The sequence below is a fragment of the Periophthalmus magnuspinnatus genome, chromosome 13 (genome assembly GCF_009829125.3).
Source record: "Periophthalmus magnuspinnatus isolate fPerMag1 chromosome 13, fPerMag1.2.pri, whole genome shotgun sequence".
NCBI classification, from domain to species: Eukaryota; Metazoa; Chordata; class Actinopteri; order Gobiiformes; family Gobiidae; genus Periophthalmus; species Periophthalmus magnuspinnatus.
This window is the reverse complement of record NC_047138.1, coordinates 26627523-26652771: the sequence shown is the minus strand read 5'-3', so window position 1 is coordinate 26652771 and position 25249 is coordinate 26627523. Positions and strand designations below refer to the sequence as shown.

The following is a 25249-nucleotide window of genomic DNA, read 5'->3' as shown; positions in this document are numbered from 1 at the left end:
TTCGTACTAAAGTATTTGTCACCTTATTCAGTGTGATTTCAAGTTGAAATTATATGTTTATATATATATATATATATATATATATATATATATATATATATATATATATATATATATATATATATATATATATATATATATATATATATATATATATATATATATATATATATATATATATATATATATATATATGTATGTATGCAAAACATCACATGACATTTTTAATGCTCATAATATTTATTGTTTATGTCTTGGTTAATATAAAGTAGCAGAAAAGGAAATATCTATAAGTTACATGCAAGTATTCTAAAAATAAAGTTAAGTGTCATGATAATCAATAAATAAAGATGTTAATACAATAAATAAATGAAAGATTAATAAAAGCCTTCTATAAAGCAGGCTACAATGGAGTCGACTTCTGTAGGGAAGTACAGCGAGGAGGTCTCATGCCTTTACAACACCAAAAATAGTATGTTTTTACATGATGCCATGGGTGAGATTGAGACAATGCAAATTTAAAAAACAAGTTGTTATATTTGTATTATTTACTATCAATATTAAAGCAATACCTGCTTGTCTTCATGGAGATATTGTTTTGCCCGGAATCTTCCGCAGTATGTAATTAAACATATCTATCTCAGTTACAGGTGTTTTCATTGCTCAACAATACCCTGAAAAACATGCTTTCTTACTGTGGTCGGGCTCGCCTTTCTGCAGATTTGACCTGTAACTTGACCTGGTGGCTTAACCTGCTTGTTTCCGTTGAGATAGATATGTTCAATGCCAAACTGTGAAATACTAGAAAAGTTACATAGTGCACCTTTAAATGTTTTTGATCTGATCCTATATGAAGTTAGTGACATCATGTGAAAACAACCTATTTATAACCATCAATGGAGCACAAACCGCACCAAGAGTTTCTTAGGAACAACATATCTATAAGATACATATGAGAGGATAGTCTAACAAAACAGATATCATTAAATTATCCACCAAACATTCACCAGGGACGCCACATCTCCAGCACGCCCCCAATATGAGGGCTCTGAACCTGGACACTTGTAGGAGGCGTGGGGTGGTCTGGTCTGGATGGTGAACCTGGGAGTACTTGGGCACGACTTGGGCTGCTGATTGGAGGAGGGAGACTGGCACCAGCAGGGGGCAGTAGGCCTGGCTCATCTCCAGATCTGGGCAGGGATTTGAGGAGATGATTGAGAAGACGGGACCCAAGGTTTTTGTCCACCCAGTCGCAGGTGAGGAGCATGTTATGGACCTCGTGCATGCATTGGATGTACCCAGTGCTGTATCTCTGCTGTGCCTCTAGGCCTAACAGGGGGTCTGGAGAGGGGACAGGGAAAATACAGTCAAATGTGGCACTCTCACCTCTAGTGGTTATGATAAAAAAGTGCAATTCCAGGTTATTTATACTCTTATTGTTACATTATCCATTTCTCCCTTTCTTCATATTGTTCTAATCATGGGTTTAAGGTTGATGTTATAACTACTGCAACATTTTGATAATTTTGAACTTTCCCAATTCAAAAGACACACACTAATTTTGCTACACACTATTTTTTTTTTAAATCACTGCAATGTTTTTGTTTTTTTGTTTGGTTTTTTTTTATAAATTTGAAAACCATAGAAAGGTCAAACATACTAATGTTTGAAATGTTATTAAAAATCTGAATGTCAAGGAAACGTGTTAAAATGAAATCTAAAACAATTAATAACATAAACTATAATCATAAAATAAACATTTCTGTACAGATTCTGAATATGTATAAAAGTGCTACACTGATGAAGACATATGGAAGTATGTATAATTATTAGGCTAGTGTACTCCTCTATCATACAAGCTAAAGGTAACTGGTCCTGCTCACAAGTCTAATAATGCAAAGATACTGCCCTCTGCTGGTCATTTTGTACAATGACAAGCAGTGGCGAAAAAGTGCATCTTTGTTCAGTGTTGGAGGTTGGACCCACGTGTTCGAGTGTTGTAGAAGACATGTGAATAGTTAATGTCTCCCCAACATCTACAGAGCAATACAAAAATAATTTATACCAGCCAGTGAAATAATTCCAAATAGTATCCTAACAATAAAACAACACCAGATCTGAGTTAAACGTTCTTATTTTATACTTTCTTACCACTGAGTTTGCTCTTCTGAATGTTTTGCAGGTGTTTCACAGTCATCTCAAGAATATCCGCCTTTTCCAGTTTAGACTGCTGTAAAATGATAACAGATCGAGTTAACTTTTCGCCCACATATAATAATAGGTGTCATTTACACATGTGGAAAACACCAACATCGAGTCTGAATGCTCCAATCACCGTCTCTTTTAGCTGATCCAGACAGTTATTTATCCTCTCGCGCCTCTTTCTCTCGATAAGTGGTTTCCGAAGCTGTAAATAAGAAAGTTACGCACGTTAAAGTAGCAACAGCTTTAGTGGACGTTCTATAGTTCCCAAATGGAAAAGTATGGTTCATATCCCGTAAATTTTACCTTTCTATCCTCTTTGGCAGTGGGGTGTTTGGCCACGTTGTGTCCCACGGATGAGGCAGTCATATCTTTCCTCTGAGGGTCGTGCGTAAAAGTGAAACTTCTCTGGTTTGTGTGCGTCTCTAGGGCTCACGGCGCGGCACGGTCCCCGTATTTATAGGGCACAATTAGCATGTGAATGGTCAAGCGCTTTGGCTGTGCGATTTTCCCACACAAGAGGTCCCATCAGTCAAGACTGACAGGTCACTGGCTCCATTCAATAAATGCGGACCCCGGCTCAGAGAGAAAGAAACATCTCAAGCGACAGATGTCCGGCCTGAAACCACAGTGCCCCCTCTCCGCCCTCAACTGAAAACTGCAGTTTCCTGCGTCAAAATAGGAGCGTATTGCCGCGATGTACTGATCTACAAGGAGCCCTATTGGTGAACACAAGTCATATGGGGACTGTTTCCCGATAAAAAGACCTACACACCACATAGGCCAAATCTGTAAAATAAGACCGAATATGGGGTAGGCCTCTAGGCATAGAATATACCAATTTCTTTGTTAATCTAACAGATGACCTGTGTTAATGTTTTTTAGTTTCTTTCTAATTGAAGTTAGATAGAAGCCTACACAAACTTACCACAGTCATATAGAATATTGTAGTAGAACACTGACTTATGGTAAAGTCTTTCAAACTTACCCTCAGGAGCTAAGGAGACTAAATGCTCTCAGTTTAACATTCATGAAGGGTATTTGCTTTGCCTTTGATCGTACGTATTGATTTGCACGAGTGGACATCTGCTTGTAGCTGTTAGCAGCAGATGTAAGCTTGACCAGATGTCCCTTTACCTTTGGCCAGGCCCACGCTGTTTCAGGGCCACGCGACTGCCAGGCGAGCGCTGGGGCGTGGGAACAGAGGCCCCACAAAAAGCCCATTCATCTAAACCTAATCAGGAGAACGGTAACCCTCAGTGTGGTGGGACATTGAGACTCTGGCTGGTGCCCATTGCCTCAGGTGGCAGGTTCTCCTTCTTTGTACAAAATTATGTTGGCTATCTCGATATGATCCACTGAGCTTAACTTGTAATGATCCTGTCACTTTTTTTCTAAATAAGATTGGGCTACTGAAATTACTCAGTATATGTATACCTACAACTTTCACGCCCCTGTTACACTTTTAAGAACCCCTAAAGTTCAACAGGTAATTTGCATCATACTTGAAGGCTAGAAGTATGGTACTTTAATTAATTTAAGTAAAACTGTTAACTTCACTACTGTGCAAAACAAATCTTTCTTTCCTTCTTTTCCACGAAACACTGCCTTTGTACAATACTGGATAAGTAAACAGCCTATTTGGTTTTTGGTTACGTCACTGAAGACAGAAAAGTGACAACTGTATCCAAATCTTACTGGGTCATGGTCCTTTTCAGATTCTAATCTGATGATGTCATACTCAGATTGTGGGCAAGTGCACTTTTTATTACATGGTAATAATACATACAATAAATAGAAAAAAACCCTCACAAATGTTGAACCTGACCATCTGTATGAAATATTATTGGCCATTGGAATGTTGTGTTATCATCTGAAACATACCCAACACTATAATACTGAAATATAAAAGTGAATAAACCTATCCTGTGGTTGAGCAATGGCTCCCTCTGGTGGACATGTGACAGACCCGGCTGCTGGTGCAACGGATGTCCAGAGAGGGCGCCGCACGCTGTTCTATTGCCTCACACTGAACCTCCACCACTACCAGCAGACTGCTCCTGTCTGCTCTCAAACAACTAGGAAACTGGGGCTGTGCAATTAACTACACCACGGACCAGGGGAGGCCACGCACCGAGGAGATACAGACAATTTTAGCTGTAAATACTACCGCAGAAGCCCTACATCCAAATCAGGAGTTACTGGTGAAAACGCCATATTAAAGGTAACATATTGTGTGTTAAATTTCATGCTACGAATTGATTTGTTGTTGTGCAGTCTTAATTTATATAGTGAGCATATAGCTAGACATATGAGTGATGAGATTTAACCTGCAGATCATGACTCTAGACTGTGTGTAAATGTGAGTAGTTGAGGCCGACAGTGATTCACTAAAGTCGGGCATGGGCTGGCTACTGCGCCGCCACTTCTCCCAGGCCTGGTTGTGCTAACATGCTAACATGCTAGCCCCTACCACCCACATTACCACTAAAAATAACAAATCACTGTAGAGGAAACAAACAAGAGAAATCATAAACGTGAGCATATTTCATTTTCTACGTAAAGATTGTCTATTCCAGAGGTTTATTTTAAGATAGGCCCTTCGCGACCACACACAAACATTTGGAAAGCTCACCATGGGAATAGTATTATTTGAAGAGGCGTGATTAAACGAGAGGCCATATTTTCTCCACAGATGCATGAATCGATCTTATTATGCAATTGAAGCTGTGAATAAGAATATAATTTGGGCTCTTTGTAATTTTACCAGACGAAGAATAGCGGTCATTGTTTTAGTATTGCGCAAAGTTGGCAAGCTTCGCACCATCACAAACCAAAGGGGCGGTGCTCCCAGCTGCTTCGTGTGGGTCTCATTGGGGGACTACAGCACATGATCTGGTATTTTAGTTATATTAATTAATTTAAATGGCTTTGGAAATGTTTGTTGAAAAGAATAAACAGCGTAGAAATAATTGTATATGGGTGGCATCCTGTTTGAGACTATATCCCTATTAAAAGCTGTCGGTCTGTCTATATTGAGGGGTCCCTATTTTGTTTTAAGCATTGGTAAGTTCTGTCTTAGTTCCTTTTGTAGTTGTTATGTCCTGGTTTGGACATGGTTTAGTTTAGTCTCAGTTTAGACCTGAGGTAGTAGCCTTGTTTAGATAAGCCTGTTCCAAGAACCTCTCTATCTTTGTCCTTAGTTTGGAGATGCACCCTACAATGTATTGTATGTAGCAGATCAAATTAAAGGTGTTTTAATCACATTATTTACTTGGTAGGCCTGTTACAATAATTACGATATCAAATTATCCTTCAATATTTGTCGTGGGTACTTTTTCTTTGTGCTACTGATGAACTGTACTGTGCTACGATAAGATTTAAGCAGCTGAATAAATAATTTTTATGACTCACTGATACAAAAGTAACTACTACTGCTTCATTTAGCTATTTAAACTACCGGTAGATTTATTTTACATTTAGAATATTTTTGCGGGGATAATCCTGTTTTAAGGTTATTGTGTCTGTAACATATTTTAGTTTAAATATTATTGTTTATTATCTGTATTTTCTTTAACACTTTGTCACTCTCACCCTGATAGTTCAAACCAGGAACAGTGTCCTAACCTTCTGATTTTGAACCTGCCATATGTGTTTGTACTTCTTACTTGCGTCACTCAAACTGAGCGGTTGTGCTGCCTGCTGGCGAAATTAACGAGCTTTAGCCTGTGCTAAAAGACGGATTTAGCCACCTGGCCACACTGAGGTGTGCCTGTGTCTGACCCTTTCAAACTTTTCACAGCAAAAGCAACCTTTGAATATGTGTCATCACTAACTTGAGGATTAAAGGTTTAGGAACTTTTTGGAGTAGATATTTTCAAACTGAATACAGCATAGCAGTAGTGGACTTGTATTATCCAAATAGATTAAAATTTAAAACCAGGCTGAAACCTGGATGTTGGACTAAATCAAACTATTACTAAACTATGTTCTGTATTAAACTAGGACTAAACTCAGACTAAACTAGATAGAACTGACCCAGGGCTGGCGCTAAACCAGAACTTAAATTTAACCAAGGTCAAATCTGACCAAAGCAGGACCAGTGCTGAACTGGAAGGGGGGCTGAACTAGGGGGACTACATATCACAACTATACCTTTACTCCCTATATAGTATAGTATTATAGACTATAAAGTTATACCATGTGAACAATAGTGACTGCCAAACTGCTCAGAGAATCCTGCATTCTGGTACTACTGGTGCTTTACTGAACCAGACACCTTGCTATTCAGGCATTTGATGAGGCCCTTAAGTCACACGCTACTATCTCTGACAAACTTTGCTCCCAGTTTCGCCTCATATGGTGTATTTAAGGTGCATGGGTGGGGCATGTTGCGCAGCAGATAAGGGGCCTTGTTGAGTAACCTAGTGAAGAGTGAGATATTGTTGTGTCATAACATGTATTTGGTACTCTGCCCATCCCTATGTTATGGTGCAGTCCTATCTAGGATTAAAGGTTTTCCTGGAGTACTTGACTGCATCAGGGCATGTTTATTGAAGAGAATAAAACATGTTGGGAACTGCGACCTTGTACAGTGTGAAGGGAATTATCAGAAGTGATTATAGATAAAAAGAGGTCACAGAGGTCAAATAAGAGACTGAAGTTGGAGCACGTACCACCCATGGGGACCCCTGTTAGAGTAAACCAATAGCAGTCAATGAGTAACTTGGCACACATGTTGGTTAACACGCTTAAAGGTCCTGTATTATGCGAAGTTGACTCTTGTAAGCTTTAAGCCATGTTATAATACTGTTACCTCTTCAATAACATACCTGGAGTTGTGTTTTGTTTCATTCACACACATTTGAGTAATCCTTTATTATTTGTCTGGCTACATCTCCAAAACTCAAAACGCTCTGTTCCACCTTGTGATGTCATGATGTGGTAGTTTTAAGTTAACAGCTACCTTTTACATTTAGTTCAGTCGCGATTGGCAATTCCAGAGCTGAAATCATCCAAGTGATTCTAAGGAAGGTGTATGGAGTTTTAAAACACAGTGGAGCAGGAGAGAAGAACAGTCTAAACATGTGTGAATGAAACAAAACACAACTCCAGGTATGTTAATAATGAGGAACATTATAACATAGATCAGAAAATGGCATATAAAGGACCCTTTAACTAAACCATGGACATGTTAAAATAATGGACCTTTCGCAACACCCCAATGCCGACAATAGCCCATTATGTTGTGTTAGGAACTGTTCGATTGCGCAACTCTAAAACGATTTTGGTGATAACTTGAAGCCCTGCAATTCTAAGTAAAAGTGTTAAAGGGGCACTGTGTAACTTTTCTGGGGGTTTACTGCTGATGTGTCTCCACAGAGTTGCTTAGCTTGGGATGTTCCACAATATGGCATTATCTGTCTTGCATTTATTCAGGTTACAGTTTTTATTCCTGAAATATCTTTTTTTTTTTTTTAAACATCCATTCTTACTGGGTGGACTCACCTCTCCGCAGATCTCACTTGAAACTTGGCCTCGTGGTATCACCTTTTCCTTAGAAATGCAGATTGTGCCAGTATTTTATAATCGGCTAGATATAAGTTTAATAGGACAGCTTAAAATATTCAATTCATCAGTATTTGAAAAACAGTCATACCATTTGATCCATTTTAAGTCATTTGATTCATATTTATCAGGGACATTGACGTCATGGATCTAGGTGCAGTGAATTTACGGTAACCGTGGTGACTCTTTCTGTGTAATAAATGTGACGCAGGCAGGGCTGTGCTGGATGTGTTTAGTGTGTTGTTAATCTTTTATACCTTTTGTAAAATGTGATCTTAAAGGTAGGCAGCAGAATGATCTCATAAATGTCATAAGACCTGTTTTTTAGTCCATCTGTCCACTTAGAAATGGACTGACTCACCTAGATTGATTTGAAAAGGAAGTCTATTTTGTCTACTTTGGGAAGCTAATAATTTGGGGAAATGTGCTTAAAAACATGGCCAATGTAATATATGCACTTATGTAGGTGTGTCTATTGCACTGAACAACACAGAAAAAACATGGGTCCTTACTGTGAGTGGGCTTGTATCTCCACAAATCTGACTCTTATTTGGCCTGAAAGAGAGGCTCATCCTGCTTATTTCTATGGAAATGTTGTTCCTTTGGCCATAATCTTCCACAGAATGACATAAAACATATCTATCTCCATCGAGTATATTCCCAAGTATGATTTTACAAAGTTACATACCGTACATTTTTACTATAATATAATAAGCCTGATACTCGTATACCTCAACTGTGTTTGTAATTTATATTGTTAAGATAAGACTGGGCAATTAATCCATTTTTAATCGAGATCCACTCATTTCTAATCATCAATGATCAGCTTGTGTTTATAATTGAGTGGTCTACAGCCAATTCTCTGCCAGTAAAGGCAGACGAAGACCTTGGAGAAAGTAGCTGGACTATGTTTTTTGCCTTAAAACCTAGTTTATTTATTTTTATTTATTTATTTTTAAATCAAGGGGACCCAATGAGAGCACTTGGGCTCTCTTTTTCATGGGTGCCCTGTTTAAAATACAACACAAACCGAAAAAACAATCAAAACAAATAAGTCCATAAAAAACATCAATAACAAGTGCAGGTGTGTGTATAAAAGTTTGTTATCAGATTATTAAATTGCAATTGTGTCACCAACGTGTCCAGTTTTGCTTTTCCTTGGAGCATGTTCGATTTTTGTGAAGCAAAACAGCTAAAAGCCCTCTTTCCCATCTCAGTTCTGGTGTGGCTCGTCCTTAGCCTTATGCAGTCATGTGATCTGGTGTTAAATGTTCCGGTATCAATAATTAACAAGCAGGTGAGGTATTCTGGTAGTTTTTGAAGTAATCTCTTATTTAGTTTAGTTGTTTTTGAAAAGACTAAATCCAGGCCCAGGCCTAGTTAAAACCTATGTATTTTTACAGTGAAAAGAAGTGTTCTTTCCAAGGTTGTTAAAAAATATATCAATACCCACATACTAACTGATACAAAAACTAATGGAAGTAGATTATTTCAACAAGTATTGACAAAATTTGATGAAACGGTTTAGAATGGTCTTCTTCTATATGTCAAAATCAGAATGGGTATCGAGTATTTTCCTTATTATCAAAATCAACTGTAAAATGTTTGTATGCCAACTCCCCCTCACCGTAGTTACCTGATATAAACTTTAGGTTAGACTATAATAAAATAGGCCAGCAACGGGAGTTTTATATCTTTGACTGGCTACATTTTTTGTAATGATTTCCGCTGCACAAACTGCTTCACCCGCATTACACCTTTGAGTCATAAAACTTCACAGTGTAACAAGTCTTTAATGGCTTGTTACTGTTTTAGCTGACGCCTTATGTGGCCTTGATCCAGATCTGTGTCAGACGGAGCAGCAGGAGTTGGCGTTAATGATTATTTGTGTATAGGCTTCAGAATGATTAAATATTAGAACAGTTGCAATAGCGATTAAAATTTTAGAACAAAATATAGTATCTCTTGAATGATAAAACGTCCTCAAAATGGAGCCACTAACAGAATGCTGAATCACATGTATAGCTGTACTAGTTAGCATAGGTTGCATTCAAGTGTTAGAATTTCTTAATGTAATATATTTAGATGGAGGGCAGGGGCCTGTTTACCTCAATGGGAAATTTAGGAGTTTTTGAAAGGAAATATCCAAACTTATGATCTACAAATGTTGAATCTTACCTTTATTTGTTAGGAATTTGCTCCACATACCGTGGCCATATTAATCTTAAGGCTTTAAGTCATTACAACTCACAGCAGCCGCATTTTGGGTTGAATAATGGCACCAATGTTTGATGGTATAATGTAAAAAAAATCTGCAAACTTCATTTGTGCTCACAGAGAAGACTTTGAGCTTTGTGGTAGTTTTTGTTTCATGTTGATAGACCCAGTAATAAAAAATATATTAACTACAAAGCAGGTGAACATATCTGGTTAAAAGTTCCAATACATGATGATAAATAAATAAAACAGAATGTACATTGCTGATTGCTTGTTGTGGTCTGTCTCTGCAGGTGGACTGGCTGCTGCCCGGTTGTCGTGGTAACGCTCCACCTTCACCATGCCTTTCCCCTTCGGCAAGTCGCACAAGTCCCCAGTCGACATTGTGAAAAACCTGAAAGACAGCATGACGGTCCTGGAGAAGCACGACATCTCCGACAAGAAGGCAGAAAAGGTCAATAGAAATGCTAGAGAATCAAAATTTGAATAGTCTTAAGGGGCAAATCACAAAGGCCGCATTTATTTAGGAGATGTAACGTCCTCTGCAAGTAACTGAGTCTTAATGAGGTCTAACAGTGACCGCCCAACTCTTGGTTCTAGAATGGGATTTCTCATTAGTTTTTTACATAAGCAGTAAAAAAATATATATTTAAACTTTAAAGGCTTGCTCAGGGTTTATCAGCTATATAGTAACTAATGACTTAAAATCTATATCAGAAACTTTAAGTAAGCCTGTCACGATAATTAATATATCGACTTATCATTCCATATATGAAAGCTGGAACAATATATTGTGGGGCTTAAAGTTTATTGTAAGTACAATTTCTTTGCAAAAGTGGGGAGATTTGGGGCATTATTGTTGTAATACGATACGATTTGAGCTGTAGAGGGTTGAATAAATAACTTCTATGGCTAATTATCACTTCATTCTGCTGTTTATTTGTTGCAGCTCATGCCACTGTGCCTCTATTTAAAAATGGTTTACAAGGATTATCTTGCATTATTCTTATAAAATTTGTTTCAATATTATTGTTTATTACAGTATATCTCCGACCCAATATATCGCACTTCAAAATTTGTTATGTCTACTTTTAAGTTGTATTTGGAATTAAAAATGCAATTGTGTCCTTAAACGTTTAGTATTTGGGAACTATATGGGGAAAATGAATAGAAATTTACTTCCAGAGCTGCAGCAGGGTCCCAAGTGGATGGGACTGTTGAGCTCCATTATGAGTTAACCTCCTAACCCTGTAGTTAAGGCCCCTGCAAGACATGCATGTGATTTTTGTATTGCATTAGCAGTTTGTATTCTTAAGAAGTCAAGACATGCTTTTAATTCTCTTATAATGGCATATAATAATTATGTGAAATGAATGGACAATGGTCTGTAAAGGGTTAAATGCCCGTGTTTTCTCATACCCAATCCTGGAAAAATATCATTGTCATGAAGGGCATCTGACACAAATATCTTTAATATCATTAGAGTTTGTACTGCATTTTATTTTTACAATGGGTTTTCTCTCTTCTGTTTATACATTGGAGCCATATGTTATCATAAGAATGTTTTAAAAAAAGCTCAAATGCCACCAGCGCTGTTTGAGTTGTGGGTGGTGAGTTTGTTTGTTAAAGAAAGAAAGATTCCCGGAAGAGAAGGCATCCATTTTATCTCAAACTAAATCTTACTTTGAATTGTAATGAAGTTTTAAGCCGTTGAAATTGATTACTATGATACCATGAGGCAGGTGATAAGAAAAGTTACATAGAAAATAAACCACAAATGATTTTAATTACAAATCTTTGCTGATTAAAGACTTGCCCCGTGTATCGATTTGTCAAATAAAAGTGGGGCCTGGCATTAGCACTTTTCAAAACTATATGATCTTACTATACATTGTTGACACCAAGTGCTCTGACAAGACAAGAAACCTAGTAAATTGCATATTTGTATGACTAAATGACTAAAGGTCTCCATCCCTACTGTTGTCCCATCCCTAATTTATATGTTTTTGCTTTTTACAGGCGACAGAAGATGTGTCTAAAAGCCTTGTGGCCATGAAGGAAATACTGTATGGCACAAATGAAAAGGAGCCTCAGACTGAAGCTGTGGCTCAACTGGCTCAGGAGCTCTACAACAGCGGCCTCCTTAGCACCCTCATCGCAGACCTGCAGCTTATAGACTTTGAGGTGAGCGGAATACTATGACTATTTGACATTATTTTTCAACTAGTGAAAGATGAGCGGAATTAGTGGTGAGCAACATGCCAAAGGAGTTGATCTCACAATTTTCTTGAAGCTTGATTTATGCTTGATGTATGTGGGAGGTTCGCATGGCCATATTTTGAATGGAAATGATTGGGATTCCTGGGTAGCCATTTTTGATTTCTTCTATCTGTAGCAGCATGGGCCACATATCTTTTAAAATATAGTATTAAGAAAGTGACACAGCATTGCTCAAAAAGAGTAGTCAGAAGGAAACCGATTATTTGAGCCTACCCCAATTCACATTTGCGATAATAGCTGTTTGTTTGTATGCATCCAATACTAATACAAAACCAATGCATGCAACAGCGCTTTCTGTGTGCCTATACACACACACACAGTCTACGTGGGCCTGTTTATGAGTTAAATTGAGCATAGCCTGCATACATTTTAAAGGGCCCATATTGCACTATTTTCTGATCTATGTTATAAAGTTGTTTCCTCATCACAAACAGACCTGGAGTTGTGTTTTGTTCGTTCACACATATCTTTCATATTCAGGCTGTGTTTTTCTCTCAGACTGAAAATGCTCTGTTCCACCTCGTGATAAAGGAAGTTTTCCACTGTGTTTTTAAACTCCATACCCCTTCAATAGAACCGTTTGGATAATTTCAACCCTGGAATTGACATCATAAGTTGGAGCAGAGCATTTTAATCTTTGGTGATGTAGACAGACTAACAATAAAGGATTACTCAAACATGCGTGAATGAAACAAAACACAACTCCAGGTATGTTTTTGATGAGGTCACAACATTACAACGTGGCTTAAAGTTCACAAGAGTCAATTTTATGTAATATCGGACCTTTAAATAGTATGTGGCCAGAGAATTCTTAAGTTCTTAGTTGTGTGAAAATGGGAAATGGCAGAAGCCTCTGGAGTGGTCCCACTGAGTCCCACTGAGTCACATTCACAGTGGCACTCAGTCAATATGTCCAAACATGTATGAATGAACGTGTGTGTGTTTGTTTGAGAGGAGGAGGAGGTGTGGGTGTATGTGGACAAACTGGTCTCTGATGCATATGTCAGACAGAGGGGATGCAGAGGCTGACTCACCTCAAAACCCAACCGTGAGTCATCGCTCTGTGTCAGCTTCCCTCTCTGACGCCTTATCTGTGAGATTGTTAAAATAGCAAGCTCTGGTTGGATTGTGTGTGCAAGCTTGTTTTGTGATTAAAATGAATGAGATGGGGAAAAAGTGAGTTTGTCTGTTTTGCTTTCCAAAAATGGAATATATTTCAAGGGCAAGTTAAATTGGATACTTTGGTGTCACAAATGCAACCTAATAATCTTGTGACTAACATTTATACACCTGCAGTTTTTTTGTATGAATAAAGATACTTGAAATGAAAAATGGCAAGATAAATAAACATTGGAATTAATGGGTAGGTGGGTGGAATAGTTGGTAAATAGGTACATAGGTAAAAGTACTGTTGCTTAAAAATGATATTACTCTAGTAGGTTCAAACTAATTAGTGCCCCAGTTAAATATTAGTAGGCACTACTTGAGCAAAATTGTAAGAGTAGCTGTTTTGGTGAGATGTCTGGTTTGTAATTTGCATTTAAGAAGGGGGGAAAAATGAGAAAATAAAGATCTCAAGAAGCTTTTGTCACTTGTAGACACACAGTGGGATGAGTAACCAAAACCTTTATTTAAGTAGGAGTACTGCTACTGCTAGGCTATAACTCCAGTAGGAGTAAAAATTTGATGTCTATAATCAGATATGTAAATTGTTATTATAAAGTTACTTGGGTTAAATAAATTCTACCAACCTCTGCAGAGAGACATCACAATGTTATGTAAATTAAAGGGTTTTGTAAATTCTCTAGAGGGACCAATGTCTGAATAAAATTTAGTCTGTCCAAAAATAAATAAAAACCTCATGGGATGAAATCAGTATATGGGTATGGTGATGAAACTGTGAACACAGGAAATGTTTTGATTGCAGCAGGAACTGAGACACAAAGAAAGCCACAGAAATAAAATGTGTGATGTTTAATGAAGTCTTATGTGGTTGGTAGGAAAGGCATCCGGTGTAAACATGTCCTATTATTATGTTTTATCTTGTCAATGTCTTTTATGAGTTTGACAAAGATAAAATTCATTTTTACACTTTTAGCTGTTTACAAAATGTGAAAAACAACTAGTTCATGCAGTAGTATAAAGTTATTCCTCACTTACCTAGGTATGTATTTCAGGCATTTTAATTATTCCCAGTGATGAGTTTATAAGTGCTTTTCACAACTCAGAGACCAGAGGTTTTCCGTCACGGTAAAGCTAACAACAACCAGCATGCTAAAAGCGCACCTCCTGATTATCAGACAATAAAGTGCATTATTATTAAATGCAGACAGTACAGAGTGGACACATTTTGACCTCAAAAGCTGATTATACAATAAGTTTGTACTTTTACTCAAATATATGGCAAAAAGTAGGTACAGGTCCTTTAATAAATGTTTGTTTCTTCTCATCTCTCCTTTCCAGGGGAAGAAGGATGTGGCGCAGATTTTTAATAACATTTTGCGGCGTCAGATTGGCACTCGGACACCCACAGTGGAGTACCTCTGCACCCAACAGAACATACTCTTCATGCTACTCAAAGGGTGAGTCTCAACTTAGCCGTTGTCCTGGATACATGTTGTCCATATAGGCTTTTTTCTGATCTATGTTGTTTCCTCATCAAAAACGTACCACGATTTGTGTTTTGTTTCAATCAGAAATATTTAATACGCAAGCCCTGCATATTTAGGCTGAATTCTTTTCTCAAACAGTTCCACCTTGTGATGTCATATGCTAATACAGGAAGTCGTCCACTGTGTTTTTAAACTTCATACACCTTCACTAGACATTTGGATGATTTCTGCTCGGGAATTGCCAATCTCTTCTGAACAAAAGGTAAAAGGTAGCTGTTAACTTGAAAACTACTACTTCAGGACATCATAAGGTTGAACAGAGCTTTGGAGATGTAGACAAGCTAATGATAAACGGTTACTCAAACATGTGTAAATCAAACAAAACACAGCTCTAGGTATGTTTTTATGGAGGCAACTGCATTATAACATTGCTTAAAGCTCACACATTACCAGGCCAGGTCACAGGCTAGAGCTAGATCAGTGGAAAGGTGAGCCCACTCTCAGTAAAAATGCACATTTAGTCTGGTTAATTATTTTTGAGCAATGAAACCACCTACCATTGAATAGATAAATGCAATATAATGCAAATAAATGTGATTATTTGTGTTAGTTTGAAATGTAAACTTTAAACTGTTAAAACATATTGAATCATACTATTATTAAAATCACAATAAGTAAAATGGGATTTTTTTTTTTTAACCCTAATACGATCCCTTTTGAACTAACCTTTTAGTTACTTTAAACTAAACTTGTGTTTAGTTCAGAGTTGTTGTTAATGTAACTGCTTTTGTATGTGACACTTGGTTGCTATGCCGACAAGTTGATGTGAATGTTCTACTCATCAGTTACTGGACTGTTTTGGAGACTGGCTTTAGTGAGTTAAGACTGCTGTTGTGTTGCTCTTGTTTTGACATGGGTTATGGAATACAGTAGCCCTTGTGTCAAGGAAATAAACAACCAGAAGAAATTTGGCATGTTTCATTACACCTGAATGCTACAATATACAAGAATCCACTTTGTTGGCCATAGCAAAGGACTTTGAATTACTTTGTGTACCAGTAGCTATAGAAATAAACTTCCCTTGTCTTGCCTATTGTCCTGTTAATGTATTTTAAATGGGTGTGTGCAGGTACGAGTCCCCAGAGATCGCTCTAAATTGTGGCATCATGTTGCGGGAGTGCATCCGGCATGAACCTCTGGCCAAAATCACACTGTGGTCCGAGCAGTTCTATGACTTTTTCAGATACGTTGAGATGTCCACGTTTGACATCGCCTCCGATGCCTTTGCCACATTCAAAGTAAGTCCACAACAGTGTTATTCACACATTTAATCCTTTAGTTGTTCAGGTCGATGAAGTCTTAGTTGACTAAACATTTTATTTGGATTATAAAGATTTATATTGGACAACAGCAGAAAGAAGTGATTGAGTTAATTAACTGGTAAAAAGAGAAACCTCAAGGAGAACCACAGGCAACCACAACCAAGTGTAACAAAGCAGATTATGATTCACAAATTTTATTTGTCTTTATATAAATACATTCTTTCCTGGTGCTTTTTTTGGATAAATAATTGTTTTTGCATGAATTCCTATGCAGTTGTAGTCTTGTGAATACAGTTTGGGTCAGACACATAGATTAGTAATAGTTTTGAGAGCTTTTGCCCCGCCCCCTTTTTCGTCAACTAAGCGATCAGCTGGTCTTTCAGCTGGAATTTCTTAAGTTGATTCCTATCTTACTAATGTTATTGATGCAGCCAATGTGGAAATATTACTAGTATAAAATACTATTTATATGGATTAAAGTAGTATTTTTCATGTAAGCTTCACTTTTAGATACAAATAAGCACTCTACTTTTAGGTTGAAATAATCTTGATTATCCTGTACAATGAGATAAAAAGTGGCTACGTATGCACACGAGAATGTGATTATTACCTGATGTCTGGACTGTTAAGATAATTTAAATAACATGCAAACCACAAACACACACATATCAGAGGAACCATGAAAAGAAATAAATGAGATAACTCAACAGATTTTTCTGTTTACATGGTTTTCTGTTTACAAGGTCCATAACCCAGACAATGAGCATTATTTGGTGTGCATGTGAACATAGTGACTGTACAATCTGTTTCCCATTAACAGAAGAGACTATGGTGGCCCCTCATAGTCTAAAATTCTCTCCCATAGTCTTAAAAGAACATGGACAAAATTTCACTTTGTTGCTCTATACATAACAAAAAAAGTAACTACACTGTTCAAAAATACTTAAATATAGACAGTAAGTGACATTCCAACTCCACAAAAATGATTAATAGAAGAAGGTACTTGTTCCACCATAGTCTGAACTAAATGTATGGGAAATATTGCTTCATTGCAGATTTGGCAAGATATTACTTGCACATACTTATTTTATTTATGTATTTATTTATTTGAAGGACAGTGTGCAGATACATTAAAAAGATGGCTGCACCAGATTTAGCAAAATGCTAATTTCCATCTGTAGTCCTTAAAAAAAAAAAAACACAAAAAAAACCCAACATACATATAAAAAGTGCAATACAAAAGACAATATACAAGTGTGCAAAATTTTCAATACATAGTGCAAACTACAAGTTATTAAAGTGCAAGACATATGCAACAAATATCAAAATAAATACAGTATAGTCGCTATCAGATGATACCCACGAGGGTAGCATCTGATAGCTCTGTACCTTATTGGTATTATAAATATAAACAAGACAGTAATATGACACTAAGACAGTACAATAACATCCATGATTTGGTAATCTAGTGGCCATCAGATGGTACCCACGAGGGTAACATCTGATGGCCGAATACCCGTCTGGTATAGTTGGTGTGGGAAGGACTGATGGTCAAGAAGCCAGTGTACTACTTGTACATCTCCCTCTATTAAGAGTTTGTGCATTTGGCCTAGCACCAAAGTACATCTCCGACATGTTGGTGCCATATGAACCATCTTGCAATCTGAGGACTTCAGGGACCGGCCTCCTGCAGGTGCCCAGAGTCAGGACTAAACATGGGGAATCAGCATATCAGTTTTATGCAGCTAAAACCTGGAACAGTCTTCCTGATGTGAGACAGGCCTCGACTTTGACAATGTTTAAATCTAGGCTCATAAAGGTTCTGTTTAGATGTGCATATGACTGAAAGGTTTTGATTCTGCACACTTCTCTTTTAATGTTAATTTTATGGTGATTATTTATGTTTTGATGTGTTTGTATTGTGATTTAAATTTTATCCTGTAAAGCACTTTGAATTTGTGTATGAATTGGGCTGTACAAAAACTTGACTAATTTAAAATTGTTTAAATTTCTGTTTAGGACCTCCTCACGAGACACAAGCTACTGAGTGCAGAGTTTCTGGAACAGCATTACGACAGAGTGAGTACAACTGTAGATTGTTGGCCAAAATTGAGTCTGTGAAATATGGATAATCATAGTGTGTGTGTGTGTGTGTGTGTGTGTATGTATATGTATATGTATGTATATGTATGTATATGTATGTATATATATATATATATATATATGTATATGTATATGTGTATGTATGTATGTATGTATATATATATATATATATATATATATATATATATATATATATATATATATATATATATATATATATATATATATATATATATATATATATATATATATATATATATATATATATATAATATGGTTGGTGGTGCAATTCCACCTCCCACTGATGAATAAAGTTTGTTGTGTCCTTGGGCAAGACACTTAACCCACTTTTCCTCCAATGTCTGCTGGTGTATAAATGTGTGTGTGAGTGGTTTGTTGATGTTGAGTGCTTTGCATGCCTTGAAGATGGAAAAGTGCTATATGCAAATGTGACCATTTACCATGTATAGTTACAAAAGTATCTATCAAACATGTCAAAAGTAAGAAAAAAAACATGTCAAAAGTTGGTTTCCAAATAAGATCGTAGTACATAGAAAACTGATGACTATTTGTGTCTATGTTTATAATATTACATCCAATCATAATAAATTAAAATACAGAGCCTCAAAATCCCTCATGCTGTTATTATTCAGACATTTGTATTGCCTCCTGATACAATAAACTGTGTGTGGGTTTGCTTGTTTGGCGAGCTCTGCCTCTTTCATAACATGTAATCAGGCACTGGGTCTGCACTCTGTGAGCACAAAGTAACTGTCAGTCTGCTCCTTTTTCCATCGCAGTACAGACACTGATATAATTGTATAACCACCACAAAAGTCACAATGTCAAATTTGTGTATTTTGATCATAAATTGTGTAAAAAACAAACAAACAAAAAAACAATACATTAATATTGACAAAATGTGTAAAATTAGTCAGGTGAAAATATTTATTCACAATATCTGACAGGGGGCTCTCAACATTTTTGAAGCTCTAAACTCCAAAGCGCCAAAGTGAATAACCTGGGACTCAGAACCTGAAAACATTTAAAACTAATGTTATAATATTTATTTTAACTGGTAAATTTGTTCTTTGGTCTGACTTTACAAACATTAAAATGTATTGAATACAGTGTTAGAGCAGTCAGTTCCACTGACCTACAGGTTGGTGGTGTGATTCCATCTCCCACAGATGAGTACTGTTGTTGTGTCCTTGGGCAAGACACTTGACCCACCTCACCCCCAGTGTTTGTGTACGCTGGTTTTTGAATGTGTGTGGGAATGGGTAAGTGGTTGATTAATGTGAAGCGCTTTGAGTGCCTTGAGGGTGGAAAAGCACGATCTAAAAATGTGTCCATTTGTCATTTTTAGTGTACCTTAAAATCATCTTACAACCCCTACCTGCTCCAATGCCTTGTCCCCTACTTTATTAAATCAAACCTTCTGATTTCAATGATATTTTTTGCCAGGCCTGTGACACGAGAAGTGATTTAAATAAACTTTGATCACTTTAACTATTGAGGCATTTAAATCCAAAACTCTCGGTCTTACTCTTCTACTCTTATCATAAAAAAATATATAATGTTAAAATCCAAATTAATTACATTGTGACATCCCTAATTATAATGTATCCAAATATGATTATTTCCTCCCTTGTCTCTCTAATATTTTGCTGTTTTGTTCCCAGTTTTTCAGTGAATACGAGAAGTTACTCCACTCTGAAAACTACGTGACTAAAAGGCAGTCCCTGAAGGTAAGGAGCAGAGATCGTGCAGTGGTGCAACTCGTTCAAAAAGCTATTTAAAGCCATTTAAAGACGCTCTGTGGAGGATTGAGTTACACCTAAACCCCTATCACTACGTCATGACTGCCCTCTAGTGGCCGGAGCACGTATTTCACAGATGACTCATGAGAGGTTGTTTGACATAAAAAGGTGGACTGGACTATAACACACAATTCCCTACTACAACATGAAGAAAGGCATTAAGACAGTTATGATATACTGGAAATTGCTGTTTGTATAAACTGATAATCACAACACTTCAATGTGCTTAGCAGGGATGGGATGATAATTGGTATTAAACGTCCTTTATTGCACAAAATTTACTCTTGTGAGCATTCACACATGTTTGAGTAACCCTTTATTATTAGTCTGTCTACATCTCCAAAGCTCAAAATTTAGTTGCCTTGTACCTTTACATTGGCAATTCCAGGGATGAAGTTATCCAAAAGATTCTAGTGAAGATGTATGGATTTTAAAAACACATTGGAGCAGCTTCATATATTGATAGTCTGTGAAAAAGTAGCGTTTATTTCATGAATTTATTATTATTATTCAGCATATACCCCTATCACCTGACTATTTACCATTGACCAAAGTAAGTCATTGGGAAGGAATAGTCTGAAGTTCATTTCAGTTTATTGCATGCCTATCCTAGTTTACTTAACCACAGTAGACTACTTGTTTTGCTCTGGTAATCGATGTGTTATCCCCTCGTCTAACCTCTACATAAATGTATCTGATTTAAATTTGCTTCTTTATCTACACTCAAATATTACTGTTCCTTCATGTGTTTGAAAAGTGCGCTGTGACCAGAATCATAATAAATATGATGTAATATTTCTTCTCTTGTCTTTAGTTACTGGGGGAGTTGCTTCTCGACAGACACAACTTCACGATAATGACGAAGTACATCAGTAAATCAGACAACCTCAAACTCATGATGAACTTGCTCCGCGACAAGAGCCGTAACATCCAGTTTGAGGCTTTCCATGTTTTTAAGGTACAACTCCAGCACACCCTACATGTGTTCTGTCATAGTTAAAGAAGTCACTTACTAATAATGTACTTAAGCAATGTACAAACGCAATGGAGATCAAAATAGAAAGTCAGTCAAAGCAGTCAGATTATTTGGATTAGGGCGACAGTAGGTCACTTGGTAGAATGTTTTTCCACTGATCGGAATGTTGGCGGTTTGAATCCCTGCTGTCCACATAAACATCATTGGTTGAGCTGTCCGACCCACTGACCCACAGGTTGGCGATGGGATTCCAGCTCCCATAGATGAATGCTGTTGTTGTGTCTTTGGGCAAGACACTTAACCCACCTTGCCTCTAGTGTCCACGTACACTGGTGTATGAAAGTGTGAGTGAAAGTGTGTCTAAATGTGTGTGACTGGGTGAGTGGTTCCTTGATGTAAAGAATTTCGAATGCCTTGAAGGTGGAAAAACACTATATTTAAAGCGGCATTTACCATGAGACCATTATTCCCAAGTAAAATAAATAAATGGTACAAATTAAATCCACAGGATCTAACTTTTTCAGGTAAAAATAGACAAAGATTAAAGCATGTTGTTCCTTTTGGCTGTGTTTCATTACACTGAAACATTTTTGTGAGGCTTGTATCTTATTTGGCTGGGAGGAGGGCCTCCTGCTTGTTTCCATGGAAATGCTGTTTCTTTAGCTATAATATTCTGCACTATGGCATAAAACGTATCTATGATATCTTTTGAAGTACAGTTTTAGCTTTCTATTTCCATGGAATCATGCAGGTGATGCCCAGAAAGTTACATATTGTACCTTTAAATAAATAATGGACCAAGCCAGGACTAGCACTAGAAATTCACTGGATATTATGTTTTGTTTACGTCTACAGTTTAGCTAAAGCAAAAATAAAATACTTTTTTCAATGGTACATCATGAAATAAAATATGTAACCTATTTTGCTTCGTGGTTTAGGTTTTTGTGGCCAACCCAAACAAGACACAGCCGATCCTGGACATCCTGCTGAAGAACCAGATGAAGCTCATCGAGTTTCTCTCCAAATTTCAAAACGACCGAACGGAAGATGAGCAATTCAATGATGAAAAGACTTACCTGATCAAACAGATCCGGGACCTCAAAAGGCCTCCACCCCAGGACACTTAAAACTGGACCCAAGGGAGACCAGGGAGAGCCAGGGACCCTAATGCAGTAGCTGGTCTGGCTTTGGATAAGACTTACTCCCAACAAAAACTAACGTCAAACATGCCCAAATCAACCTATTGGAAGCCGACAGCTCCACCGCTTCAATTTGGATCATTATTTTAACATTTTGCAACTGTTTTCCTTTAAATATAGATACTGCTGCTTTCTTGCACAATGATACATGTAAGGTATACAAACCGGTTCACAAAACTTAACAAATACCAGAGTTTGCTAGTTAAAATGGTAAAAATAAATTTAAATCCAACACATGATATTCAGTACTGTGTCAAAGGCTTGGATTTTCAATGAGGCTATAAATAAATACTAAAATAAAATATATACATAATTTCTATGATAATTGAAATCGATAGTTTTAGTTTTTAACACTTTGATATCACCACTTTTTTATTTATAGTCTTTTTGCTAAATATTAATATAGACTTACAAAAAATTCTGCTACCAAATATTGACACAGTACTGAACTCACCCTTACACACAGTACTGGGTAGAACATGGTACCAAGAACTATATATTTTGGTTGCATACTTTTATTTGGTCTACAATGACCAATGCACTATCAGATCTACAGTCTCCAGTACCACTTTGAAACGCATGCGCTCCACCCCACCACTACAGTCCATCAAAGCCTTCATCTTGTTCAGCATCTGAGGTTCAGTCTAAGTGATTTATGGGAAAGGGCTCTTAAGAAGCATCACTGAGACATCAATCAAATCAAGTCATGAAGGGTAGAGCTGCACAGTATGGGGAAATAAGCAATTTAAGAACCAACAATTGTGTCAAAGGTTGCAAAAAGTAGGAGAAGTTTGGGAATTTACTTTCAACTGACAAAACTTAAGTCAGTATTGTGACTATAAGTTTGAGCTCAGTTTAATTTGATTTTGGACTTGGATCTGTTCAAATCCAGGTTAAAATCCAGTTTTGATGTGTGCTGTGTATGCAAGAATTAACACATCTTAAGTAAAAAAAAACATGATTTCACCAGAACTGAATAAGTGGTAAGTGCTAATTTAGGTTAAAAAAAAACAAAAAAAACAGGGCCAAACAAAGAAAGAGGTTGAAATAACAGAAATCAGGGCTAAAACAGCATTTAATGGGTAGTATGGAGAAATAAGCAATTTAAGAACAAACAAAGCTGCAAAAAGCATAGGGGAAGTTTAAAAATCAACATGGCAAAAGTTTGTGTTATTGGTATGATCCAAATTGGTTTGGTTCAGGTCTGATCCCAGTTTAATCCTGACTTGGACTTGGTTCAGGCCTGTTCTAGTCACAGTTTAGTCCTTGTCTAGTCCAGGTTTGGTTAAATCCAATTTTTGATGTGGTGTGTGTGTGTGCACAAGAGTGACCACTGCCTAAATGAAACTTGGCTTTACCATGTCTGAATAAGGGGTTTGAACTTATTCAGATGGTTACACAAATCAAGATTTAAATCCAAGACTAAAATGAAATAATTTTATTATTGTTGCTCTCAAATTTTATCTAAATTGAGCAACACTGGATAAGAAGTGACACTGAGTTTATATTAGTTTATATTACTTTTTGGCCTTTTAAAAACTATTCTGTACTTTGTTGTGTTCATATTGTGCAGCTCTAATGTGGGGATTGCTCTGTTTTGACTTTGCAAATGATGAACTTATCAGAATTAGATTTTTTTTTTTTAATTGTAATTTTGGGACAGGGTTAACATGTACATATGATATGCCTTTTCGCTTTGTAGATTTGTTTTACATTAACATTATTATTACCAACATCACATTTTTGGTTTATTGTATCAAACCTAGGCACAAAGACTAGATGCACTATGTAACTTTTATGGTAGAGGGATACGCCAACTACTTGTCTCCATGGAGATGCCATTACATTACCTTGAATGTTTCACGCTACGGTTTTAAACTTGTATTTATTCAGCTACAGATGTTTTAATTGCTGAATAACCTTCAAAAGCATGCTTTCTTACTGTGAGCAGGGTCGCATCTCCACAGATCTGACCTGTAACTTGCCAAATGCTTGTCTTCACGGACATGTAGTTTCATACTATGGAACATACTATGGAACATTATAGGAACTGCATTAACATCTCCATGGAGCTAAGCAGGTGTTCTATCCTGAAAAGTTACACAGGGCAGCTTTAATTGGTATGTCATTTTACATTTTCATATTCTGCTGAAGGGGTTGTTGCTGGCTTGTGGGGTTCTTCGTGTATATAACTTAAAGGGCCAGCAACAATTAGCTAACCTATAGGATATTAACAATTGTACAGCAAAGGAATGTCATGCTCTGAATCTGTTATCCTAATTTTATTCTCCATTTTGACTTATTGAGGGTGAAGGGCATATTTTGGGAGAGCATTAAAAACAAAGCTTGCCATCTGAACTTTTTGAGGTGCAAACTTTACTATTTAGCTGGTTGCCTGTGCTGTGGCAATTTGGCATGCCATATTTTGTTTCCCTTTACTTGCAGTATTCAAGCTTTGGAAGGGTTTTATAATTCCAGTACAATTACAAGTGCAAAGCATTGTGGGTAGCTGAGTTCTTTGGGCATGAGTGCAACTAAGTATTACTATAGATAATTTGCAGTGAATTGCACGGTCACTATACTTTACTTTCAAACAGTTTGGTGTGGGGACTATTCGGTCAGATTCATTCTAATATAACTTCATTGGACTCGCATGCTCCTCTGTTGGCTGTGCATGATGCTGTACTCAAATCGTTGTACTGGAATTGTTCATTTGCCCCAGTATTTAATTACACTGAAATGACTGATCTCCTCTGACCACGTGGCCTGGTGCGGACTGGGCTCCAGTTACAGCACAGAGCAGTGTGTGGGTGCTTTCAGAAGTGTCAAAGGCCTGTGCCCTGCAATTCAAATAAATAAAAAAAAACATTTGGAATAATACGATTCTCTTGTCTGTCTCACTCAGAAGACAGGTCAGGTGCCACACGTTCAAATTGTTGTTTATGCA

The 25249-nt window shown here is 37.0% G+C and overlaps 2 protein-coding genes across 2 annotated transcripts; one reads left to right on the top strand and one right to left on the bottom strand.

Moving 5' to 3' along the window:
• Positions 1–733: 733 nt before the first annotated feature.
• On the bottom strand, positions 734–2844 carry her8.2 (hairy-related 8.2). Its single transcript, XM_033977307.2, has 4 exons — positions 2509–2844; positions 2312–2407; positions 2152–2230; positions 734–1341 (listed from the first exon to the last, which is right to left on the bottom strand). The coding sequence occupies exons 1-4, from the start codon at positions 2569–2571 to the stop codon at positions 1004–1006; spliced, it is 576 nt and encodes a 191-aa protein (XP_033833198.1). The 5' UTR covers positions 2572–2844; the 3' UTR covers positions 734–1003.
• A 1378-nt stretch (positions 2845–4222) lies between these two features.
• On the top strand, positions 4223–25180 carry cab39 (calcium binding protein 39). Its single transcript, XM_033977294.2, has 9 exons — positions 4223–4426; positions 10281–10441; positions 12007–12171; positions 14731–14849; positions 16009–16177; positions 18221–18280; positions 19990–20055; positions 20942–21085; positions 22042–25180. Exons 2-9 carry the CDS (start codon positions 10328–10330, stop codon positions 22228–22230), a joined length of 1026 nt encoding a protein of 341 aa, XP_033833185.1. The 5' UTR covers positions 4223–4426; positions 10281–10327; the 3' UTR covers positions 22231–25180.
• Positions 25181–25249: the final 69 nt, after the last annotated feature.

Excerpts from the sequence above, each read along its gene's own strand:
- her8.2 (XM_033977307.2), bottom strand. The coding sequence starts at position 2,571 with ATGACTGCCTCATCCGTGGGACACAACGTGGCCAAACACCCCACTGCC. Across the intron at positions 2,408-2,508 it reads CTGCCAAAGAGGATAGAAAG|CTTCGGAAACCACTTATCGA; the intron begins GTAAAATTTACG and ends TCTTATTTACAG. Across the intron at positions 1,342-2,151 it reads TCAGAAGAGCAAACTCAGTG|ACCCCCTGTTAGGCCTAGAG; the intron begins GTAAGAAAGTAT and ends TCCCCTCTCCAG.
- cab39 (XM_033977294.2), top strand. The coding sequence starts at position 10,328 with ATGCCTTTCCCCTTCGGCAAGTCGCACAAGTCCCCAGTCGACATTGTG. Across the intron at positions 10,442-12,006 it reads CCGACAAGAAGGCAGAAAAG|GCGACAGAAGATGTGTCTAA; the intron begins GTCAATAGAAAT and ends TGCTTTTTACAG. Across the intron at positions 16,178-18,220 it reads ATGCCTTTGCCACATTCAAA|GACCTCCTCACGAGACACAA; the intron begins GTAAGTCCACAA and ends ATTTCTGTTTAG.